General features: G+C 43.4%; 1 protein-coding gene and 1 long non-coding RNA gene across 16 annotated transcripts in view; both read right to left on the bottom strand.

The window, feature by feature from the left end:
* DNAH12 (dynein axonemal heavy chain 12) overlaps positions 1-24,021 on the bottom strand; it is a 174,362-nt gene that overhangs the window by 50,439 nt on the left and 99,902 nt on the right. For 13 of the 15 annotated variants that reach the window (XR_006292015.1, XR_006292016.1, XM_043550460.1 and 10 more), the window contains 6 exons: positions 19,320-19,514; positions 18,296-18,429; positions 17,735-17,897; positions 9,805-9,885; positions 6,884-7,060; positions 5,272-5,403 (listed from right to left, as the gene is read on the bottom strand). Coding sequence is in view for 12 of the 15 variants with exons in the window: in XM_043550460.1 (XP_043406395.1) it covers positions 5,272-5,403; positions 6,884-7,060; positions 9,805-9,885; positions 17,735-17,897; positions 18,296-18,429; positions 19,320-19,514 (882 nt within the window). In the remaining 3 variants the exon portion in view is untranslated. Of the gene's footprint in view, positions 1-5,271; positions 5,404-6,883; positions 7,061-9,804; positions 9,886-14,810; positions 15,771-17,734; positions 17,898-18,295; positions 18,430-19,319; positions 19,515-24,021 lie in introns of those variants that run through there. The other 2 variants (XR_006292017.1, XM_043550471.1) reach the window with 2 other exon arrangements.
* Positions 2,766-4,091, bottom strand: LOC122466484. Its single transcript, XR_006292018.1, has 2 exons — positions 3,769-4,091; positions 2,766-2,827 (listed from the first exon to the last, which is right to left on the bottom strand). It is a non-coding gene; the product is annotated as an uncharacterized LOC122466484 (long non-coding RNA).

Raw genomic sequence — 24,021 nt, 5'->3', positions numbered from 1 at the left:
TGTTATTTTTACTCCTTCTCATAATACAAGAACAAGGGGCCACCAAATGAAATTAATAGGTAGCAGGTTTAAAACAAACACAAGAAAGTATTTTTTTATACAACGCACTGTCAACCTCTGGAACTCCTTGCCAGAGGATGTTGTGAAGTCCAATACTGTAACGAGGTTCAAAACGGAGCTAGCTAGATTCATGGAGGATAGGTCCATCAATGGCTATTAGCCAGGATCGGCAGGAATGGTGTCCCTAGCCTCTGTTTGCCAGAAGGTGGGATTGGGTGATAGGGCATGGATCACTTGATGATAACCTGTCTGTTCATTCCTTTTGGGGCACCTGCCATTGGCCACTGTCAGAGGACAGGATACTGGGCTTGATGGACCTCTGGTCTGACCCACTATGGCCGTTCTTATGTTTTTATGTTCATGCTTATTACAGAAGTTTGGTAAAAGTCAGATCGCAGCATGTTTAAGGATTTAGCCCAGACTGTTTATATTTTGAAGCTTTAATATACTACTAATCCAAAGCATTTGCCACTAAGGTCGATTTTATAGAAGTCAATCTATAGTAAGCGATTTTATACAGTCGGTCATGCATGTTCCCACTAAGGGCATTAGGTCGGCGGAGTGCGTCCTCAATACCGTGGCTAGCATCGACTCACGGAGTAGTGCACTATGGGTAGCTATCCCACAGTCCCTGCTGCCCATTGGAATTCTGGTTTAAACTCCCAATGCCTGATGGGGCAAAAACATTGTCGCAGGTGGTTTTGGGTACATGTGGTCAGTCTCCCCTCCCTTCCTCCCTCCTTGAAATCAATGGCAAACAATCATTTTGCACCTTTTTTCCTGGGTTATCCATGCAGACACCATAGCATGGCAAGCATGGAGCCCGCTCAGCTGCACACTGCTTTTGTGAGCCTTGTAAACACCTCACGCATTATCCTGTAGTATGTGCAGAGCCTAGCTAGGAATGAGGAAGATTGTGAGCAGGATATGGACATAGACGTTCCTGAAAGCACGGGATGTGGCAACTGGGATATCATGGCGGCACCGGAGCATGTTGATACAGCAGAACGCCGATTCTGGGCCCAGCAAACAAGCACAGACTGGTGGGATCGCATAGTGTTGCAGGTATGGGATGATTTCCAGTGGCTGCGAAACTTTCGTATGCGTAAGGCCACTTTCATGGAACTGTATGAGTTGCTTTCCCCTGCCCTGACAGTTGAGAAGCGAGTGGTGATAGCTCTGTGGAAGCCTGCAACGCCTGACTGCTACCTGTCAGTTGGGAATCAATTCAGAGTGGGCAAATCTACTGTGGGGGCTGCTGTGATCCAAGTAGCCAGGGCAATCAATACCCTTCTGCTAAAAAGGGTAGTGACTCTGGGAAATGTGCAGGTCATAGTGGATGTCTTTGCTGTAATGGGGTTCCCTAACTGTGGTGGGGCGATAGACGGAATGCATATCCCTATCTTGGCACCGGACCACCTTGCCAAAGAGTACATAAACCGCAAGGGGTACTTCTCAATGGTGTTGCATGCACTGGTGGATCACAAGGGCCGTTTCACTGACATCAACGTGGGATGGTCGGGAAAGGTGCATGACGCTCACATATTTCGGAATTTCGGGCTGTTCGGAAAGCTGCAAGAAGGGACTTTCTTCCTAGACCAGAAAATTACCATTGGGGATGTTGAAATGCCAATAGTTATCCTTGGGGACCCAGCCTACCCCTTGCTCCCATGGCTCATGAAGCCGTACACAGGCAGCCTGGACAGTAGTAAGGAGCAGTTCAACTATAGGCTGAGCAAGTGCAGAATGGTGGTAGAATGTGCCTTTGGACATTTAAAAGCTCACTGGCGCTGTTGCTGACTAGGTGAGACCTCAGCACAACCAACATTCCTATTGTAATTGCTGCTTGCTGTGTGCTCCATAATATCTGGGAGAGTAAGGGGGAGACGTTTATAGCGGGGTGGGAGGTTGAGGCAAATCGCCTGGTGTCCAATTTTGAACAGCCAGACACCAGGGCAATTAGAAGAGCACACTGAGGTGTGCTGCGAATCAGAGAGTCTTTGAAAAACAGTTTCATGACTGACCAGGGTATGGTATGACAGTTGTGTGTGTTTGTCCTTGATGCAAAGCCTCCTCCTTTGTTGAATGTACTTCCCTGTAAGCCAATCCCCTTCCCTCCCTTCAACCACAGCTGGCACAGGAAATGAAGTCCCTATTGTTCTGAATCCATTCATTCTTTATTTATTAAAAAAAACTTGAGATCACTGACAACGCTGACTAGTACAAGGTAGCCTGGGTATACAAAGGGTTTGATAACGGGGTGAGGTTGGGGAGGAGGGAAGGACAAGGCCACATTGCTTATTGTAGCCAAACTACAAATCAAAGAGGTTTGAATGACAGCCTTCTGTTGCTTGGGCCATCCCCTGGAGTTGAGTGGCAGGGTGCGCGAAGCCTCCCCACCCCCGTGTTCTTGGGCGTCTGTGTGAGGAGGATATGGAACTTGCCGAGGAGGGCAGGCGGTTACACAATGGATGCAGCGGGGGTCTGTACTCCAATTGCCTTTCCTGCAGCTCCACCAGATGCCTCATCATGTCTGTTTGCTCCCCCATTAGCCTCAGTATCTCCTCCTGGGTGTTCCGATCACGCTCACTGTATGCTTTCCTGGCCTCTGCCACCGAATGCCTCCATGCATTCAGCTGTGCCCTATAAGTGCGGGAGGACTGCATGAGATCTGAAAACATGTCATCGCAAGTGTGTTTTTTTCGCCTTCTAATCTGCAATAACCTCAGGGACAGAGTTGATGCGGGGAGCATAGAAGCATTTGCAGCTGCAGGGGGGAAAAAAAGAAGAGTAGACTTTTAAGAAGATACATTTCTGAGAACAAAAGGGAGATTCTTTCACAGTGAATCAAGCAATTCACTGCAGACAGCACATGTGTTTTAGGTAAAAGGTCGCATTTTGTCTTTTACATGGAGTGCCTGCCGGTATGGTGACACATCACACACGGATGGGAAACAGAATTTGGTTTCCAGGCAGCCATGGTAAACTAAAGGGTACGTTAGGTTGGCTTCTTCTGCGTTCATAACATGTGGGAATGGTTTCAAACTGCAGCGCCCTCCTTTCCCAGAGCAATCAGTGCCAGTTGGGTTTGCTGTTTAAAAGGAGGGGCTGCAGTTGCCATTTAAAAGGAGGGGCTGCTGTTTTGGGGTGGATGTGCAGCACACCCCTCTCCCTGCCCCCACATGGCTATTCTCTGGGATGATCCCTTTTAGCCAAGCCCAAACAGCCCAGCATGCGTGGGGTCTAATGTGTGGGGGATCACCAAATCGAGGGGATTATTGTTGCCTTACAAAACTTCCCTCTTTCAACCAGGTGACCATGAATGATATCACCATCCCGAGGCTGACGCAGAAAGATAAAGACTGAATGTTGCATGAATGCGACCAAAACCCAGGACCATTCGCTGCCATGCTTTGTGCTGCAATGATTCCAGACCACTTGCTACTGGCTTGGTGTGGTAAAGTGTCCTACCGTGGAGGACAAAATAAGGCAGACCTCCCTCGAAACCTTCTGCAAAGGCTTTCAGAGTACCTCCAGAAGAGCTTCATGGAGATGTCCCTGGAGGATTCCCGCTCCATCCCCAGACACATTAACAGACTTTTCCAATAGCTGTACTGGCCGCGAATGCATCCCAATTGTTCAGGGCAAATCAAACATTAAACACAATTGCTTTTAACCCCTGTAGTTTCGTTACAAATGTGCACTCACCAGAGGTGCCTTCTCCACCTTCAGGGTCCAAGAACAATACGCTCTGGGAGGGTATTGGCTCCAGGGTGAGGAAAAGGTCCTGGTTGCCGGGGAGAACGGATTCTCTGCTTGCCTGATGCGCATCCTCCCCCTCCTCCTCCTCTTCCACAAAATCCTTATTGTGTCCACGAAGAGCGTTGGGGTACTGGTAGGGTCCCGCCCTAGAATGGCATGCAGCTGATCACAGAAGCAGCATGTCTGGGGCTCTGACCCGGAGCAACCGTTTGCCTCCTTTGTCTTTTGGTAGGCTTGCCTGAGCGCCTTAATTTTCATGTGGCACTGCTGTGTGTCCCTGGTGTAGCCTCTGTCCATCATGCCCTGTGCGATTTTGACATATATATCAGCATTTCTTCTGCAGGAGTTCTGCCTGCACAGATTCTTCTCCCCATACTGCAATCAGATCCAGTGTCTCCCATTCCCTCCATGCTGGAGCTCGTTTGCAGTTCTGGGGGGACTGCATGGTCACCTGTTCCGCTGAGCTCGCCACGCTGACTAAACAGGAAATGAAATTCAAAAGTTCCCGGTGCTTTTCGTGTGCACCTGGCTAGTGCATCAGAGGTGAAAGTGCTGTCCAGAGAGGTCACATTGGAGCACTCTGGGATATGTCCCAGAGGCCAATACCATCAAATTGCACAGCGCTGCATCTACTGTACCCCAAATTTGACCCAGGAAAGTCTATTTTAGCACTACTCCCCTTGTCCGGGAAGAGTACAGGAGTCACTTTTAAGAGCCCTTCAGGTTGGCGGAAGGGGGTTGGTTGTGTAGACACATTCATTATAAAATCCACCTAACATGGCTAAATTCGACCTAACCTCGTAGTGTAGACCAGGCCTTAGTTTCCTCGTGTATGTTATTAATATAAGGCCCATCTTCCCTAATGTTCTAATGTCAAAGCAATGTTCTTTTCCAAGACAGAAAGGAAAGAAATCCAATGGGGTCACATGGTATGAAGATGAAATCTCCTTGAGGATGGAATCAGCCACAGAGAGAGGAGTCTGTCGGACCAAATATTTCCCTAGACCATACTTAAAAATCAAATAGTGACTGTGGGGAAAAAGACCCTTTACTCTGATGATCAGGGAGTACCCCTTGTACAATAAGGGAGTTCTGCCTGATTCACCACCTGTAGAGGCTAAGGCAAGAGTCCACTTAACTGCCCTGTGTCTACAACAGCAGTAGCAACTCTCAGGGAGAACGACAGATACAGGACCAGGAGTCACAGAAAGCAGAAAACAGTGAACTCTCCACTCCACAAGCTATTCTGTAGTTCCACAACAGGTGGATTGGAAGCTGAAGCTGTCTCCTTGCAGATGTACAGCCTGCATCCATGGTTTTCTTGAAGGCTGCAAATGTGTGTCTAGTTTATAGGGCCCTATATTTTTCATTTGAGAAGAACTGCTATCGATGAACAAATATACTAGAAAAATTACATTCTTATTTGAAATTTGTTTTCTGCCATTTTACCTTGCCTCCAGTCCCGGTAGGATCTGTAATTCTTTCAGGTTTTATATCTTTCATAACACAGATGGCAGCCATAACTAGTTTGACACCAGATGGAGGATTCTTCATTGATTTCACAATTGTTATATCAGATGGCTAAAACAAAAGTGACATTTTAAAAATAAAATGTATTGATTTACAGTTTTGTATCTCGTACACAAAATACATTAAGCTCAATATTCATAACAAAAGAAAAAAGGATTATCAATTTCTCATGACCAAGTAGCATATATGTAGTGAATAAAAACAGAAATGAAAGGAATTTTAACACTGCACACAATAAATATAAGAATAATTATAGGGTTTGTTTTTTTACAAGGGATGATTTGAAAACATATAGTTAATATTGCCTGAACACAAGAAAAATCCACCCTACAGCAACTTTTTCTTATACATGGGAGATCAAAATTAGATCAAGTTTAGTAAGTGTAAACAAACCATACAAAAATCCAAGACCAGGTCAAAAGATTTCTTTGGTACTTATCCCGAGGTGGCACACAAGAACTCTTATATGTTTGGCAAGTCCAAATGAACAGTTCCTGCAGCCATTTGCTCTACAATACTGTTCTAAAGTCTGGTAACTGAGTCATAATTGTGACTCTGAAAAATTCAAGATCCAGAAAATTCTTAGCCACATTATAATTTTAAAACAAAAATGTAAGCGCTGGATTCCTTGAATGGACATCCCTAAGCTTAGCTAGGTGGAGAAATTAAACACCAATGTTAATATGTCGATTTTGTGTAGTGCCTAATACAGCTCCAGTCCTGCCAATATGCTTGTGCTTAGCTTTAGGAATGTGATTAGTCCCATGAAAGAACTGAATCAGACGACATGTGAGAGTTAAGCATGTATAAATGTGTTTGTAAGATCTTAATCAGGATTCCTCTTCTCATCTAAGTTTTTTTGTGTAGTAATGGCCAGGTGGTCTCCTAAAGCAACAAATTTAGGGCCTAATCCTGAGATTAGGGCCTAATGCTGAGCATTTCCTGAGAGACCTCAACTTCCACTGACTTCATCAGGATTTGAAGGTGCTCAACACCTTGCAGGAGGAACACAGCTCCTTGCATGATCAGACCCACTCATTCCAAAAAGATGATAAAACAAAGATATACAGAGTGGTGCTCAAAGAAGTTTGTGACTAAGCAGATAGAGAAAACCTAAAGCAGAGATGGACCAGAAAAAAGAATAAAGGACAGAACCTAGTAGCTAGAGAGATGGGAGCCAGGGAAAGAAGGGAGAGTGACATACTGCCTTGGGAAAGTATTTATAAAGAAAATCTAGGGACAAAAAAAAAAAAATCACACAGGCTTTCAACTCTCAAGCAGAGAAGATATCTGAAAACTGTTTTCTCAGAAGTGCTTTCTGTGTCACATGACACAAATAAGTATGTTTTTTAACAGATTTCCTAAATTCAGAAGAAGAATTTGTGATTACCCAGATGTCAAAAACTGAGAATTTTAACCTTTTTCAAACCTTTTCTTGTTTTCTCCTTAACGTGTTCTTTGGCAAATAACCCAAAGTACACAGAAAAATTAAATAATTCTTTAGAGTGCCACTTTTAAAAATTTAGCTCGCCTTAAGGGTGTCAAGGGCAGAAAGTGCAGCCTCTAGTGCTGGAATTGCCTCTGCCAGGTCACTCTCACACTCATTCTTCAGTTCCTGGGCTTCTGCTGCTTTTTCTGTAGCAATCTCTTCATCTATTTTCACAGTTTTACTTTTTGCTTCCACTTCTGCCGATTCCTTCTCTATAATCTAAAGAAAACACTCATGAGCAGAATTCATCGAACTTGCCACTGAATGGTGTTTATTCAATCAACTATCTGGGGCTATGATGTAGAGCATCTATAAAATAATTTTGGTTTACTTCTTTGCCTTTTTCAGTAGGTTAGTATTAGAATCATTATTAATTTATGTGACACTTACCTGCATAAAAAATTGTTTTCTCAAAATAAACTGAAAAGAAAACATCTGTAGGTAATGGGAATTTTGTAGGAGTAACATAACATCTCTGTGGACCCACATCAATAGCTAGCAGAATCAAACAAACATAAGCAGCCTTAGATTTGAAATTGGAACTGAGAGACATATAAAAGGTGTTCTTTGCACTAAATAAGGGCTTTATATCCCTACAATTTTGAAATTCCTACCAAAAAAACCCACCACTACGTGCACTAAGATTGCAGTTACTACAAATAGCTGTTTTTACAATACTTTTACAGTGAAAAAGGCCACAAGTTTACCAGGCGATTTTTTTGTGCCTCATGCTGCAACTTAAAAATGGATTTGTAATGTAAAATGATTTTTACAGGCCCCTAGTCTGTAATATAGACTATACCTATTGTGCTTTTTTTTTTTTTTTTTTTTTTTTGAGTGAAGAGGCCATCACTTGATTCAGGGCAATGACTCCCTCCCATTTCTGTCAATCTGACGACTAGTTTCCCTCAAAGCTTATGGGTGTTGGGGACTCTGACCTGGAATGCAGATTTGTCAGAGAAGGCGGAATGTACTGGAATGCATTTTTAGAAAGCCATTTTTAAGTAACAGCCAAGTTGACAAAAATGTCAAGAAAGACTTCTGTCTATTTGGTACTACAGTTACTGTAAGAGAATCCACGTACATCTACTAAGAGAGAGTTAAACTACCAAAATCCATGAAATTTTAATGAGAGTTGGGCACCCTACTTCCTAAGGCTCTGTTGAAAACCCCAGCCTATAACCTTAGGCCATGTCTACACTAGTAGGACTTCAGTGGTACAGCTGCACTGGTATACTACACTGGCAAAGAGCTCCGAGTATGGATGCAGTTTATACCAGCAAAACTGAGCTATTGCCAGTATAGCTTATTCCAGCCCCATTGAGCAAAACAAGCTATACTAGCAAAAGTGCAGTTTTATCTGTAAAATGCAATCACTAGGGGCTTTTGTCAGCATAGTTATATCAGTCAGGGATCAAACCTCTGACCAACATAGCTATACTGGCAGACGTTTTTAGTTTAGATATAGCATCAATGTGTAACCACAGGTGCTTCAAAAACAAGAACAGAGCTCGTATCTTGAACTCATCTCCCTTGTAAGACAGACAGCATACGATAGCATAATTATACTACCCCTTTCAGGAATTCAGTGTAAAGCTCCTCCATGAATAACTGAGATTCTGAGGTATGGACAAATATATTGTACAGTAAGCACTCTTCATTAAAAACTAATTGCTTTGCAAGTGGCATTATGGATCTGTAATATTCACACAAACGCTGTACAATGTGCTTTCACGGGATTACTTAGGCTTTATCTACACTACAGAGGTAGGTCGACATAAGGCAGCTTATGTTGACCTAACTATGTTAGTGTTTACACTACATATCCTGCTGATATACGTGCCTTACTACACTGACATCATAACTCCACCTCCACGAGAGGGCTTACGTCAGTGTAGTTAGGGTGACACGGTGTCTGTGTAGACACTGCGTTTCTTATGTTGGCTATTGGTTGTCATTCTTTTCCGCTGGAGCCGTGAAATTAAGAAGAAAGCGGTCTCCCGAGCCAGGCTGCTACCAGGTTCTCTCCAAGCCAGACTGCCACCCAGGCTCCCGGCTTGGGCTGCCGCCCGGGCTCCCCACTCTCCACTGGGAGCCCTGCTGCCCCTCCTCCCGGGGTCCCAGTTCCCCAACCCACTGGGAGCATGGCAGCTGACTGGACTCCAGGCGTGGATCTCCCTGCTGGAGGTGACAAGCCCTGGGTGGCTTCTCCTCTGCTCCTGGCTGGAAAAGGGGAGGCAAGAAGCCCAGGTGGTTGCCCTCTGCTCCTGGCTGGGAGTGTGAAGGCAAGAAGTCTGGGTGGCAGCTGGGCTCCCAGCAGGGAGCTGAATGGAGCTGAAAGCCCTGGTACTCAGCTCCCCACACTGCCCCTCTTCAGTTGGTGGAAATGCTCCTAGTGAGGATGCACGCCACCAACAGAAGGAAGGTAATGTGGACACCAGCCACTGCAGTAATTACTGTGGTGGCTGTAAGTCGACCTAACAGATCGAGTTAAGACTGTAGCGTAGACATGCCCTCATATTAAGAAGGCAGCACAAAATGTGCATTTATATATTCAGTATTTTGGAGTTATACTACTCATTAATTAGTCTTCAGATCATACATAGGAATGGCCATACCTGACTATTCATGAGTCAAACTCAACAAAGCTGGTGCAAGACATTAAAAAGTATATCCTATGGAATTAGCTATGTCCATTATGCTCCCAGGGGGATTCAATCTTGCAGATTGTTTCTGTCTTTTCTCCCCATCAGGATACCATTATGGGAGACAGCTTTACATTCTGCTGGGCTTTCATAGAGCTTTACCAGCAGGAGCCTCTAATGGGAACCCCTACTTCCCCAGATTTCCTGGAAACCCCACCTTATCAACATGATAGTTGCTAATTAAAATAATAATTTAATCATTACAAATAACTCAAATTATGTATTTCAGCATTAAACAATATATTTGCTTAACTCTACCTTCATCATATTTGCATTATCCACTTTAGCCTCCTCCAGTTTGGGTTGCAGATCAACTAGTTCTTGCTTCATTTCACCAACCTAGATGGACATTTCTTTATAAAATTATCACAGTAGCAGTAAATGCTGATGCTAAAAATATAGCAAATAAGTGGAAAGTTTAACATTTAAATACAGTATAAAATCAAATATGGGTACTATATTTAAAAGAACCCCATAAAAACTTGTTATATTCCCTGAAAACAGGCTCAAACATTAGTGACAAGAACCTGTGGTTTAAAAATTAGAGAAACATCAGTACTATAAATACACAAAATTACTACATATAAGAACAGTGGGTGAAATCCCATTGATTTTAAATGGGGCCAGGATTTGATTTAGTGATATTGATTTTAATAATTTAAGCAAGCCTTTTATATCAAAACAAAGAAAACACTGCAGAAAGATTAATATTATAGTGCTCAATCCTGCAGCCCTTTGGTTTCATGGAGTCACATCCATGCAAGCACTTACTTAGATTGTAAGTTCTTTGGAGTACGGACCATCCCTTTATTATATATTTGCATAGAGCCTAGTACAGTGGAGCCGCTGTCTCTAGGCACTATCACAATATAAATAAACAAACAATGATGTCTGCAGAAAAATGGAAAAGTCAGTTTATCTTGGTCTTATGTTTTAAGACAGTGCTAAAAGCAGTGACCAGTGAGATACACTTTGCATGAAGGGAATGACATAGGTCACAATTCCTGGGTATAAAAGACAAAAGAACAGGCTCTTCAGGTATGGTCCATGTAGGTATACATATTTTCTACATACAAAGAAAAATATTCTGGCTCTATTTTTAAGATTGCAGCCTACTTTAGAACATAGTAGTCTTTGGCCTTGCCTACACTACGAAATTACTCCGATTTTACAGAAGTCGATTTTTGGGAACAGATTGTATGAAGTCGAGTGCATGCGTCCACACTAAGCACATTAATTCGGTGGTGTGCGTTCACAGTATCGTGGCAAGCGTCGACATTGCGAGAGGTGCACTGTGGGTTGCTATCCCACAGCTCCCGCAGTCCCTGCTGCCCATTGGAATACTGGGCTGAGCTCCCAATGCCTGATGGGGCCAAAAATTTGTTGCGGGTGGTGATGGGTAAATGTCATCAGTCAACCCTCCCTCCGTGAAAGCAACGGCAGACAATCATTTTGCGCCCTTTTCCCTGGATTGCCCGAGCAGACGCCATAGCATGGCAAGCATGGAGCCCATTCAGCTCACTGCAGCAGTTATGACCATTATAAACAACTCGCGCATTATCGTGCAGCTTATGCAGAACCAGACCCTGAAAAACCAGGCGAGGAGGCGACAGCAGTGCGGTGACGAGAGTGATGAGGACATGGACACAGATTTCTCTAAAACCACAGTCCCCAGCAATTTGGAGATCATGGTGTTAATGGGGCAGGCTCATGCCATGGAATGCTGATTCTGGGCTCAGGAAACAAGCACAGACTGGTGGGACCGCATAGTGTTGCAGGTTTAGGATGATTCCCAGTGGCTCGGAAACTTGCATGCATAAGGGCACTTTCATGGAACTTTGTGACTTGCTTTCCCCTGCCCTGAAGCGCAAGAATACCAAGATGAGAGCAGCCCTCACAGTTGAGAACAGAGTGGCAATAGCCCTGCGGAAGCTTGCAACACCAGACAGTTACCAGTCAGTTGGGAATCAATTTGGAGTGGGCAAATCTACTGTGGGGGTTGCTGTGATGCAAGTAGCCAACACAATCATTGAGCTGCTGCTATCAAAAGTAGTGACTCTGGGAAATGTGCAGGTCATAGTGGATGGCTTTGCTGCAATGGGATTCCCTAACTGTAGTGGGACTATAGATGGAACGCATATCCCTGTCTTGGGACCGGACCACCAAGGCAGCCAGTACATAAACCAAAAAGGGTACTTTTCAATGGTACGGCAAGCACTGGTGGATCACAAGGGACGTTTCACCAACATCAATGTGGGATGGCTGGGAAAGATTCATGATGCTCGCGTCTTCAGGAACTCTGGTCTGTTTAAACGACTGCAGGAAGGGATTTACTTCCCAGACCAGAAAATAACTGTTGGGGATGTTGAAATGCCTATTGTTATCCTTGGGGATCCAGCCTACCCCTTAATGCCATGGCTCATGAAGCCGTACACAGGCACCCTGGACAGTAGTAAGGAGCTGTTCAACTATAGGCTGAGCAAGTGCAGAATAGTGGTAGAATGTGCGTTTGGACGTTTAAAGGGTCGCTGGTGCAGTTTACTGACTCACTCAGACCTCAGCAAAACCAATATTCCAATTGTTATTGCTGCTTGCTGCTGTGTGCTCCACAATCTCTGTGAGAGTAAGGGGGAGATGTTTATGGCAGGGTGGGAGGCTGAGGCAAATCACCTGGTCACTGAATATGCACATCCAGACACCAGGACGATTAGAAGAGCACAGCAGGAAGCGATGCATATCAGAGAAGCTTTGAAAACCAGTTTCATGCCTGGCTAGGGTACCTTGTGACACTTCTGTTTGTTTCTCCTTGATGAAAACCCAACCCCTTGGTTGACTCTAATTCCCTGTTAGCCACCCGCCCTCCCCACTTTGATCACAGCTTGCTTGCAAAGGAAATAAAGTCACTATCATTTAAAAACCATGTATTCTTTATTATTTGATTATAAAAATAGGGAGACAACTCACAAGGTAGCCCGGGTGGGGTGTGGGAGGAGGGTAGGAGGGAAGGAAAAGGCCACTTCAAAACTTGTTGAATGACAGCCTTCTGTTGCTTGGGCTGTCCACTGGGGTGGAGTGGTTGGGTGCCCGGAGCCCCCTCCACCCCCTCCGCATTCTTGGGTGTCTGGGTGAGGAGGCTATGGAACTTGGGGAGGAGGGTGGGTGGTTAAACAGGGGCTGCAGCAGCAGTCTGTGATTCTGCTGCCGTTCCTGAACCTCCACCAGATGCCAGAGCATGTCCGTTTGATCCTGCAGTAGCCCCAGCGTTGCATCCTGCCTCCTCTCATCTTCCTGCCGCCACCTCTCATCTTGATCGTCCCTCCTGTCCTCACATTCATTGGCTTCTTTCCTGTACTGTGCTACTGTGTCCCTCCACACATTCTGCTGAGCTCTGTCAGTGCCGGACGACTGCATGAACTCAGAGAACATTTCATCGCGTGTCCGTTTTTTTTGCCACCTTATCTGAGATAGCCTTTGGGACAGAGGAGGGAGGCTTGAAACATTTGCAGCTGCGGGAGGAAAAAAGGGGAGTGAAGTATTTAAAAAGATACATTTTACAGAATAATGGCTATACTCTTTCACAGTGAACAACACTATTCACTTTACATAGCACATGTGATTTCAGTACAAGGCAGCATTTTGCATCTTATATTGAGTGCCTGCGGCTTTGGTGTTAGAGATAACACACACAGTGCCAGGCAACAGAATTCGGCTTTCAGGCGGCCATGGTAAGCCATAGTCTTTTGGCTTCTGCAACCTTCATAACAGCAGCGCCCTCCTTTCCCATACCAAGCAAAGCCCGTTGAGTTGGCCATTTAGTGCTGCAGTTTTTGTGTTAACGTGCAGCAGCAGAAACCAAACTACCCCCCCCCCCCCCGCCCATCCAATTCCCTGGGATGATCGCTTTACCCCTTCCCCCACCACGTGGCTGGTATCAGGGAAGATCACCGCTAGCCAAACGCGAACAGCTCAGCGCCAATGGCCCCCACCCCCCACTGCTTGGCTAACTGCAGGGAGGATTTCTTTTCAGCCACAGGCAAACAGCCCAGTAGGAACGGCCACCTCTGAATGTCCCCTTAATTAAATTCCCTGTATTTCAACCAGGTTACCATGAACGATATCACAGGATACCTGAGGATAGCACAGAGAGATAAAGAATGGATGTTGCTTGAATGCCAGCAAACACTGGGAACCATACACTGCCAGGCTTTGTCATGTAATGAGATCAGATTACTTGCTATTAGCATGGCGTGGTAAAGTGTCCTACCATGGAGGACGGAATAAGGCTGCTCTCCCCAGAAACCTTCTGCAAAGGCTTTTAGAGTACCTCCAGGAGAGCTTCATGGAGATGTCCCTGGAGGATTTCCGCTCCATCCCCAGACACGTTAACAGACTTTTCCCAGTAGCTGTACTGGCCACGAATACATCCCAAGTCCTCAGGAAAAATTAATCATTAAAAAACGCTTGCTTTTAAAACATGTATTATATTTAAAAAGGTACACTCACCAGAGGTCCCTTCTCCGGCTTGGTTGAGTTGGGAGGCTATTTCAGTCAGGGTGATAAAAAGATCCTGGCTGTCAGGAAGAATGGTGTACTGTGCGCTCTCCTCAAGCTCAGTCGTCCTCCTCCTCATCTTCCCCGTCCGCAAAATCCTCAGGCATGGCGGAGAGTACCCCGTTATCAGAGTCCACGGACAGGGGTGAGGTAATGGTGGCGGCCCCCCCTAGAATTGCTTGCAGCTCAGCATAGAAGCAGCATGTCTGGGGCTATGTCCCGGAGCGTCGGTTTGATTCTTTGGTTTTCTGGTATGCTTGTCTGAGCTACATAAGTTTCACGCGGCACTGTGTTGCGTCCCTGCTGTAGCCTCTGTCCATCATGGCCTTGGAGATTTTTTGAAATGTTTTGGCATTTTGTCTTTTGGAACATAGTTCTGATAGCACGGATTCGTCTCCCCATACAGCAATCAGATCCAGTACCTCCCGTTCGGTCCATGCTGGAGCTCTTTTTTGATTCTGGGACTGCATGGTCACCTGTGCTGATGAGCTCGCCTGGCCAAACAGGAAATGATATTCAAAAGTTCCCGGAGCTTTTCCTGTACACCTGACCAATGCATCTGAGTTCAGAGTGCTGTCCAGAGTGGTCACAATGGTGCATTGTGGGATAGCTCCCACAGCCCAATACTGTTGAATTGTGTCCACACTAACCCTAATTTGAAATGGCCATGTCGATTTCAGCGCTAATCCCCTCACCGGGGAGGAGTACAGAAATCTACTTTAAGAGCCCTTTATGTCAACAAAAAAATGGCTTCGTTGTGTGGACAGGTGCAGGGTTAATTTGATTTAACGCTGCTAATTTCGACAAACTCGTAGTGTAGACCAGGCCTTTGACTGACTGCAAATTTAATGAGGAAATGAGAGATGAGTTGATGAAGCAGTGTTTGGATCCAGATCAGGTTTAGTACAGAGTTTGAGATCTGAGTCTGAGGCAAAATCAGGGTTAGGGTTCACATTTGGATTAGTCCATGCCATTATCTCACAAATTGTTCTCTGAGGGCTTGTCTACATGGCTTGTATGTGTGTCTACGTGTTAATCTGCATTAATTTGAGTTAATCTGATATGAAAATGCCTGAGTACACATGACACAAATCATGACAGCGCATTAACTCCAAATTCATTGCCAACACTGGAATCCTCTTTTAAAGTGCATTAATTTCAATGAGAATTGAATTAAGGTGTTGTATTATTCATGTGCATGGACTGCTGCTGTGCACTACTTGGCAGTTCTCCAACTGCTATCCCATGCTGTTTGTGAGTGTCCGTTACTGATCTGTCTACCTGTGTGCCTTTCACTATTCTGGGAAGTTGACCTGATGTACAAAGCTCTGTAAAAACTGGTACAAGGGCCAGAATTTGCCTTTTTGCTCCTGGATTCAAATACATCAGCATTGCTGTGATATAGAGTCATAGAGCTTAAGGTCAGAAGGGACCACCAGATCATCTAGCCTGACCTCCTGTATATTACAGGCTGCCATCACCACCACCATCCGTGTACTAAATCCAGCAACTGAAAATTAGACAAAATATTACAGCCCACAAAAGACTGGACTGCGCCACAAGCAGAGAATAGGAGGGACCGAGGTGCACCAGTGCTCAAGCCCTAAAATAGCAAGGAAATGATTAATTGTTACATACCCAGATAATCCTGGCAAGTGACCGACACTCACATGCTGCAGAGAAAGGCGAAAAAACCCCAAGGTCACTCCCAATCTGACCTGGGAGAAAATTCCTTCCCACCCCCACACATGGTAATCAGTTAGAGCCTGAAAATGTGAGCAAGAACCAGCCAGCAAAGCACATGAGAGAGAGACTGCTCAGTGCCACCTTACAGCCCTGGCTCTTCCCATCCAACGTCCCATCTCCAGCCAGGGCCATTCCTGATGCCTCACAGGAAGAAGATAAAAAACATCTCTCAGAATACATTGAGGGTGGGGGGAATCCCTTCCTGACCCCTGCTGAAACCCTGAAGCATGAACTCTGGGAACAAAAGACATAAACCAGAAATGAGTCCCAGGGCTGTTGAGCCCTGCCCCACCCATACAATTGCACTCATAAATTTGTCTAGCTCTCTCTTAAAACTAATTAAGCTATTTGCCCACACAATTCCTATTGGGCTATCACTCCAGAAGCCTTATAATATGCCTCAAGCAGCCACTTGGAGTGTGTTGAGACCCTTGATCTCAACCTTTTAGTACAGCAAACTCTTGTGGACAGACACTGGAATAAAGATATTTTTGTGTACATTGTTGAGCAGATGCTGACTGTCACGGAGTGTGGGGGAGTCAGGGCCATGCACACCCCACTTCCTGTGATTCACCGTGACTCTCAGCCAGCCAGTAAAACAAAAGATTTATTAGATGACAGGAACACAGTCCAAAATAGAGCTTGTAGATACAGACAACAGGACCCGCTCAGTCAGATCCATCTTGGGGGGCAGATACTTAAGAAATGCATAGGGGCACTGAGGCACCCACACAGTATTCAGAGAAAACAAGTTTTTTCCTGCAGCTTCCCACCTATTCCATAAATACCACCACCTTTCTTTCAGACAGCCCAATGTACACTTCACTACCATTCCACAACTACTGACGTAATAGTTAAACAGTTACTTCCTTCTGTCCAAGTGACCTTTGAATGGCTTCATTAACCAGGGAAATAGAGAATAAACTGGGTCTCTCCCCCGATAGTTGAAGCAATCTCCACACCATTAATATCCATAGTGAGCTTGGATGCAAACTGTCCTTTCTCCATTAAGGTAAACTGAAGTGAATTCTGAAAGATCCTGGTACTGTGGACCCTTCCAGACCACCCTCTATTTATGTTAATAAGCCTGCCACAGTGATCAACCAGTCCTTGAAGCACCAGGCAGAAATACCCCTTTCTGTTTATAAACTCTGAGCTCTGGTACAGGGGGCAAATAATAGGCACACAGGTCCCATCAACTGCTCCAATACAGTATGGAAACCCAGGCGTGCAAAGCCATCAAACTCCTGAGCACTACCAAGCTTTGTAACCTGGTGCAATAGTACCTTATGCATGGCATCGCACATCTGCATAACAATGGCATCAGCAGTCAATCTCCCTACACCTAATTGGTTGGTTACAAATCAACAACACTTGTGAGTGGCCAGCTTCCGATGGCATTGGCGACCTGCTTCTCAACAGGTATAGGGCACTACTCACTGTGGATTAAATCCCTTGTGTAGACAAGCCCTGAGATTTCTGCCCAAAATAAAACCTGAATTGTGAAAATCTTATAAGACCTCCTGTTTTCATGACACTTCTGATATTCTGGCACCAAAGCTTACATGCATAGATATTCTGATGAGGTTTTTGGCTACATCTGAGCCAAAACTGAAAAATAAATTCTCTGCTATTTTTAGAGAGAGGTGGATGATGTAATATCTTTTATTGGACCAACTTTTGTTGGTGAGAGAGACAAGCATTCAAGCTACACAGACCACTTCTTAATCCAAAACCAAACCCATAGGGGTTGTTTCAGATGTAGGGATTGGAATCTAGCTCCCACCTTGGAAATTTTAAGGTTTTGATTTGAGGTTCTGCTTTTGGCTTGTCTCTATAGAACTGTTTCTGAGTTCAATTTCTGCCTGTTCTAACATGTGTATCTACTCACCTGAGATTCAGCAAAAGCTAGTTTATCTAGTCCATTAGTATAACCCTTTTTGGCTTTCATCACAGTATCCCGTTTTTGAGTTAAAAGTTGCTGGAAGGCAGCAATGAGTTCAAGATAAGAAGTAGGAGTGACATAGTTATGTCGTCTCAGGGTTTCCAAGAATCTATGGAAAAGAAAGATAATCTTTCTAACTACAGTTAATGAAACATAAAAGGGGTGGAAAATAAAAAGTGTGACAACTAACAGGAATGATCCATTTGTTTCAAAAATAAAAAAGTCACACAAACATGTTCTAAACTTGCACAGTTCTTCAAATTTACAAATTCACAGTACAGAAATTATCAGTAATGACGGTGACTAAACTACCTTACTAAGTAATGTGGTCCATCACCTAATTGCCTTAATTGTTAACAAATGTTCTCTAACCTATTACTTTATTTTTAATTTTAGATTATTCTTAATTTTACCACTTTTGATAGCATAAAAAGTCTCATCTTATCCTCCTTATACCTTTATTTATATAAAATATCACCCCGTTTTTTAAAAATATACAAAACTAACTTTTCAGAGAGTGACAAAACAGAAGTATGGAAGTGTTTACAGATGGGCACCACTTCTTGCCGTTCATTGTCTGTGAGCTGAAGTGTTTCTAAAAATTTATTAGCCACACGTTCAAGGGCATCTTCAGGCCATGGCTGAAAAAAAAGGCAGAGGGAGGAAATAAAATGTAGGTGTTACCACTCATGATTTGTGCAAAGACGTAATTTTTACACTTTGGAACAAGCAATTTCTTTAATGCGTCCAACACAACATGTCTCAAGAAATGGTTTGCTGGTGGCTAATCAATAGATCTAGCTGCAGTTTAATTGCTGATAACACCATTTGTAAGGACTGTTGCCTTTAGCAATTAAAGGTAATTATCCAGGTTTTAGTTCTGCTAAGGAACCTCTATCTTCAGTTTTTCCCATCAGCATAGGAAAACACTGTGCAGCATCACAAAGTGAAATCTCCCCCACGCTTGTCAGCCATTCCAAATTGCTTACACCTTTGCTTCCAACTTGTTGATCCTGTAAACTGGCAACAGAAATTATGAACGTATTACTTTTTCACCCAACTGATTTTGTTAACAAAAAAATCTAGGTTAATTATACACTGTTATATTGGAACCAAGATTCAGATGTGAACAACTATTTTAAAATCTTGAATGCCTTGAGACACAGCACATCATATATTATCTGATTAAACAAAACAATCAATAATCAGCAAATGAAGGAATAAAGCATCATTAGAGAGCAAGTTGTTGATGACAGAGTAACGTTGCTGAAACTGGTCAGCCCCTACAATATTTTGCATCTCGACATTCTATTTTTTTTAAATTATTTTTTAGCTTTACCTGTAACAGGGGGAAATATCAAATAGTTTCTCAAAAACATGAGAGAGGATGACTTGTTATACTTTAAATATTTTGAGAGAGGCTGACCCCTGCTAGCCAGAGGGTAGAAGGGAAACATAATGGGGTATGAAAATACAGGTATTATTAGAAAACTGAAACCCTCTGTTGAGGCAGCAACATATTTTTACAAACCTGGAACCAGTCAATAGTACAACAGTTGATGAGAGACGGGAATTGTCTCAGACGATTGCGGAAAGCATCTCCGATTGGGCTGAATGCTACCACAACGTGGAGATTTTCTTTGCAGCGGTTCACGAAGTAGGCAAACAAGGCCAGGGGACTGAGTTCATCATGTTTACTGCCAGCTTGAGCTACTGCACGAACACCCTAGAGAATAATGGATGGGATGGGGAAGCCTGTGATTAATAACCTGTCATTAAATACTGTATTTCAAAATGATTTAAATCATCCTTTTTTGACATCACATGATCTAAAATGTAGTATAGGTAAAATAAGACAAAACCTGCTAATAAACAGAATAAAATTAGAAAAACAGAACAATAAGCAAATAATATTTGGGGGTGCCACACTCGTATTTATCTAAAAGAAAAGGAGTACTCATGGCACCTTAGAGACTAACAAATTTGTTTGAGCATAAGTTTTTGTGAGCTACAGCTCACTGCATCCGATGAAGTGGGCTGTAGCTCACGAAAACTTATGCTCAAATAAATTTGTTAGTCTCTAAGGTGCCACAAGTACTCCTTTTCTTTTTGCGAATACAGACTAACACGGCTGCTCCTCTGAAACCTGTCGTATTTATCTGTAACTCTGCCACCACTATTCTAGAACTAATTTCCTACAGGTTTGACCAATCTAGTATTCTAGATTAGGATAAAGATTAAACTGGTTAAAATGTGACCTTCTCTTTATGGGGAGGTTATAAATCACATTCTGAAAATCAGAATTTGAAATTGAACCTCCTCAGGCAATAAAGTATCTTAGCCTTTTATTAGTAACACAACAATAAGACAATTAAAATCAATCTTCAACCACTTACAAAAACATTTTAAAAGATATAAATTATTAATATAAATTAAAAAGGTGCAAATTATTATCCTCATTTTAAGGAAAGTCAATCTCATAAAAATCAATGTTCTTCTTCCTCTAATATACATTTTAAGTGCCATATACCACACCAACCTCCTAAACTACATTTCATAAAAATAAACAACTTACTGAAAGCATTTTTGAAAGTGATACTCAAAACAATTCATTAAAAGGATGTGCAGTATTTACCTACAGGTAGAGAAGGATTCAAATGTCCAGATACACAAACATATCACATTTAATCATTTGCAAAAACTTTTCTTAGAAGAAGAAACCTTATGTTCTGAATATATGAAGCATCTACACCGTTACTCTGTACTGTTCTTACAATACAATAAATACTGATCTCAATTAACTAACAATCCACAAAAAACAGATCATCCATTTCCCTAAAATTCAAAAGTTTTTTCCACAAAATATGACTATTTCACATAACCTAGCAATTATTTTTTAGAAATCTATAAAGTGGAAAGATAGATTGGTGATAGAATTGTTTTGATTGAACATATTTTTATGAACAATGAATGAGTTTACCTCAACTGACGTGCTGCAGAATAACTACCACATTTAAATGCTACATGGAAAGAAATTATTTGAAATTAAAGAATGTGTTCAAAAGAACTATGAAATTGGAACAGAACTATCTGTAGCCAACCATCTTTAATAAATACTTGGTTAAAATGAAAAGATAAAAACTTAAAAATCCAATCAATTAAAATCATCATATAATCTAACTTCTTTGCAAAGTATATGGAATGCTGCTCTCAATATATTTATCAAACCACAATGAAAGAAATGTTTTTTTAAACATGTATCAAGTAACATAACTAATTAAATAAAAACATTTGTGCATGTACGGTGCACCAACTTCTATGAGTTTTGGAAATGTAACACCATGATGGTTCATTAGTTGACATGGATATGTGAAAAGATTAAGACCTAAATTTTCAAAATACTACTCTAATTTTGAATGTCCAACTTATGAAACCTAAGCCCTGATTTTTGGAAGTGCTAAGCACTCAAAATGTGTGAACACTATTCTGAAAATGGAAAAGGAGTACTTGTGGCAATTTAGAGACTAACAAATTTACTTGAGCAAAAGCTTTCGTGAGCTACAGCTCACTTCATTAAGGTGCCACTAGTATTCCTTTTCTTTTTGTGAATACAGACTAACACGGCTGCTACTCTGTTAATTGTATCCAGTTTGCAAATTAATTCCAATTCAGCAGTGTCTTGTTGGAGTCTATTTTTGAAGTTTTTTTGTTGAAGAATTGCTACATTTAGGTTTGTAATCGAGTGACCAAAGAGACTGAAGTGTTCTCTGACTGGTTTTTGAATGTTGTAATTCTTGACGTCTGATTTGTGTCCATTTATTCTTTTACATAGAGGTTGTCCAGTTTGACCAATGTACATGGCAGAGGGGCATTGCTGGCACATATCACATTGGTAGATGTGCAGGTGAACGAGCCTCTGATAGCGTGGCTGATGCGATTAGGCCCTATGATGGTATCCCCTGAATAGATATGTGGACACAGTCGGCAACAGGCTTTGTTGCAAGGATAGGTTCCTGGGTTAGTGGTTCTGTTGTGTGGTGTGTGGTTACTGGTGAGTATTTGCTTCAGGTTGGGGGGCTGCCTGTAAGCAAGGACTGGCCTGTCTCCCAAGATCTGTGAGAGTGATGGGTCGTCCTTCAGGATAGGTTGTAGATCCTTGATGATGCGTTGGAGAGGTTTTAGTTGGGGGCTGAAGGTGATGGCTAGTGGCGTTCTGTTGTTTTCTTTGTTGGGCCTGTCCTGTTGTAGGTGACTTCTGGGTACTCTTCTGGCTCTGTCAATCTGTTTCTTCACTTCAGCAGGTGGGTACTGTTTATGTGACCATCGCTTATTAGCACCGTAGTGTCCAGGAAGTGGATCTGTTGTGTGGACTGGTCCAGTCCGAGGTTGATGGTGGGATGGAAATTATTGAAATCATGGTGGAATTCCTCAAGGGCTTCTTTTCCATGGGTCCAGATGATGAAGATGTCGTCAATATAGCACAAGTAGAGTAGGGGCGTTAGGGGACGAGAGCTGAGGAAACGTTGTTCTAAGTCAGCCATAAAAATGTTGGCATACTGTGGGGCCACGCAGGTATCCACAGCAGTGCCGCTGATTTGAAGGTGTACATTGTCCCCAAATGTGAACCTCAGAAACAACTCTGACATCATAATCAAAAAGGCTGACAAAGGAGGTGCTGTTCTCATCATGAATAGGTCGGAATATGAACAAGAGGTTACTAGGCAGCTCTCCAACACCACTTTCTACAAGCCATTACCCTCTGATCCCACTGAGGGTTACCAAAAGAAACTACACCACTTGCTCAAGAAACACCCTGAAAAAGCACAAGAACAAATCCACACAGACACACCCCTGGAATCCCGACCTGGGGTATTCTATCTGCTACCCAACATCCATAAACCTGGAAATCCTGGACGCCCCATCATCTCAGGCATTGGCACCCTGACAGCAGGATTGTCTGGCTATGTAGACTCCCTCCTCAGGCCCTACACTACCAGCACTCCCAGCTGTCTTCGAGACACCACTGACTTCCTGAAGAAACTACAATCCATCAGTGATCTTCCTGAAAACATCATCCTGGCCACTATGGATGTAGAAGCCCTCTACACCAACATTCCACACAAAGATGGACTACAAGCCGTCAGGAACAGTATCCCCGATAATGTCACGGCAAACCTGGTGACTTAACTTTGTGACTTTGTCTTCACCCATAACTATTTCACATTTGGGGACAATGTATACCTTCAAATCAGCGGCACTGCTGTGGGTACCTGCGTGACCCCACAGTAATGCCAACATTTTTATGGCTGACTTAGAACAACGTTTCCTCAGCTCTCGTCCCCTAACGCCCCTACTCTACTTGCGCTATATTGATGACATCTTCATCATCTGGACCCATGGAAAAGAACCCCTTGAGGAATTCCACCATGATTTCAACAATTTCCATCCCACCATCAACTTCAGCCTGGAACAGTCCACACAAGAGATCCACTTCCTGGACACTACGGTGCTAATAAGCGATGGTCACATAAACACCACCCCATACCGGAAACCTACTGACCGCTATTCCTATCTACATGCCTCCAGCTTTCATCCAGACCACACCACACGATCCATGCTCTACGATACAACCGCATTTGCTCCAACCCCTCAGACAGAGAAAAACACCTACAAGATCTCTATCAAGCGTTCTTACAACTATAATACCCACCTGCTGAAGTGAAGAAACAGATTGACAGAGCCAGAAGAGTACCCAGAAGTCACCTATGACAGGACAGGCCCAACAAAGAAAACAACAGAACGCCACTAGCCATCACCTTCAGCCCTCAACTAAAACCTCTCCAACGCATCATCAAGGATCTACAACCTATCCTGAAGGACGACCCATCACTCTCACAGACCTTGGGAGACAGGCCAGTCCTCACTTACAGACAGCCCCCCAACCTGAAGCAAATACTCACCAGCAACCACACACCACACAACAGAACCACTAACCCAGGAACCTATCCTTGCAACAAAGCCCGTTGCCAACTGTGTCCACATATCTATTCAGGGCCTAATCGCATCAGCCACACTATCAGAGGCTCGTTCACCTGCACATCTACCAATGTGATATATGCCATCATGTGCCAGCAATGCCCCTCTGCCATGTACATTGGTCAAACTGGACAACCTCTATGTAAAAGAATAAACGGACACAAATCAGACGTCAAGAATTATAACGTTCAAAAACC

The sequence above is a fragment of the Chelonia mydas genome, chromosome 7 (genome assembly GCF_015237465.2).
Source record: "Chelonia mydas isolate rCheMyd1 chromosome 7, rCheMyd1.pri.v2, whole genome shotgun sequence".
NCBI classification, from domain to species: Eukaryota; Metazoa; Chordata; order Testudines; family Cheloniidae; genus Chelonia; species Chelonia mydas.
This window is presented reverse-complemented; position numbering and strand designations above follow the sequence as displayed.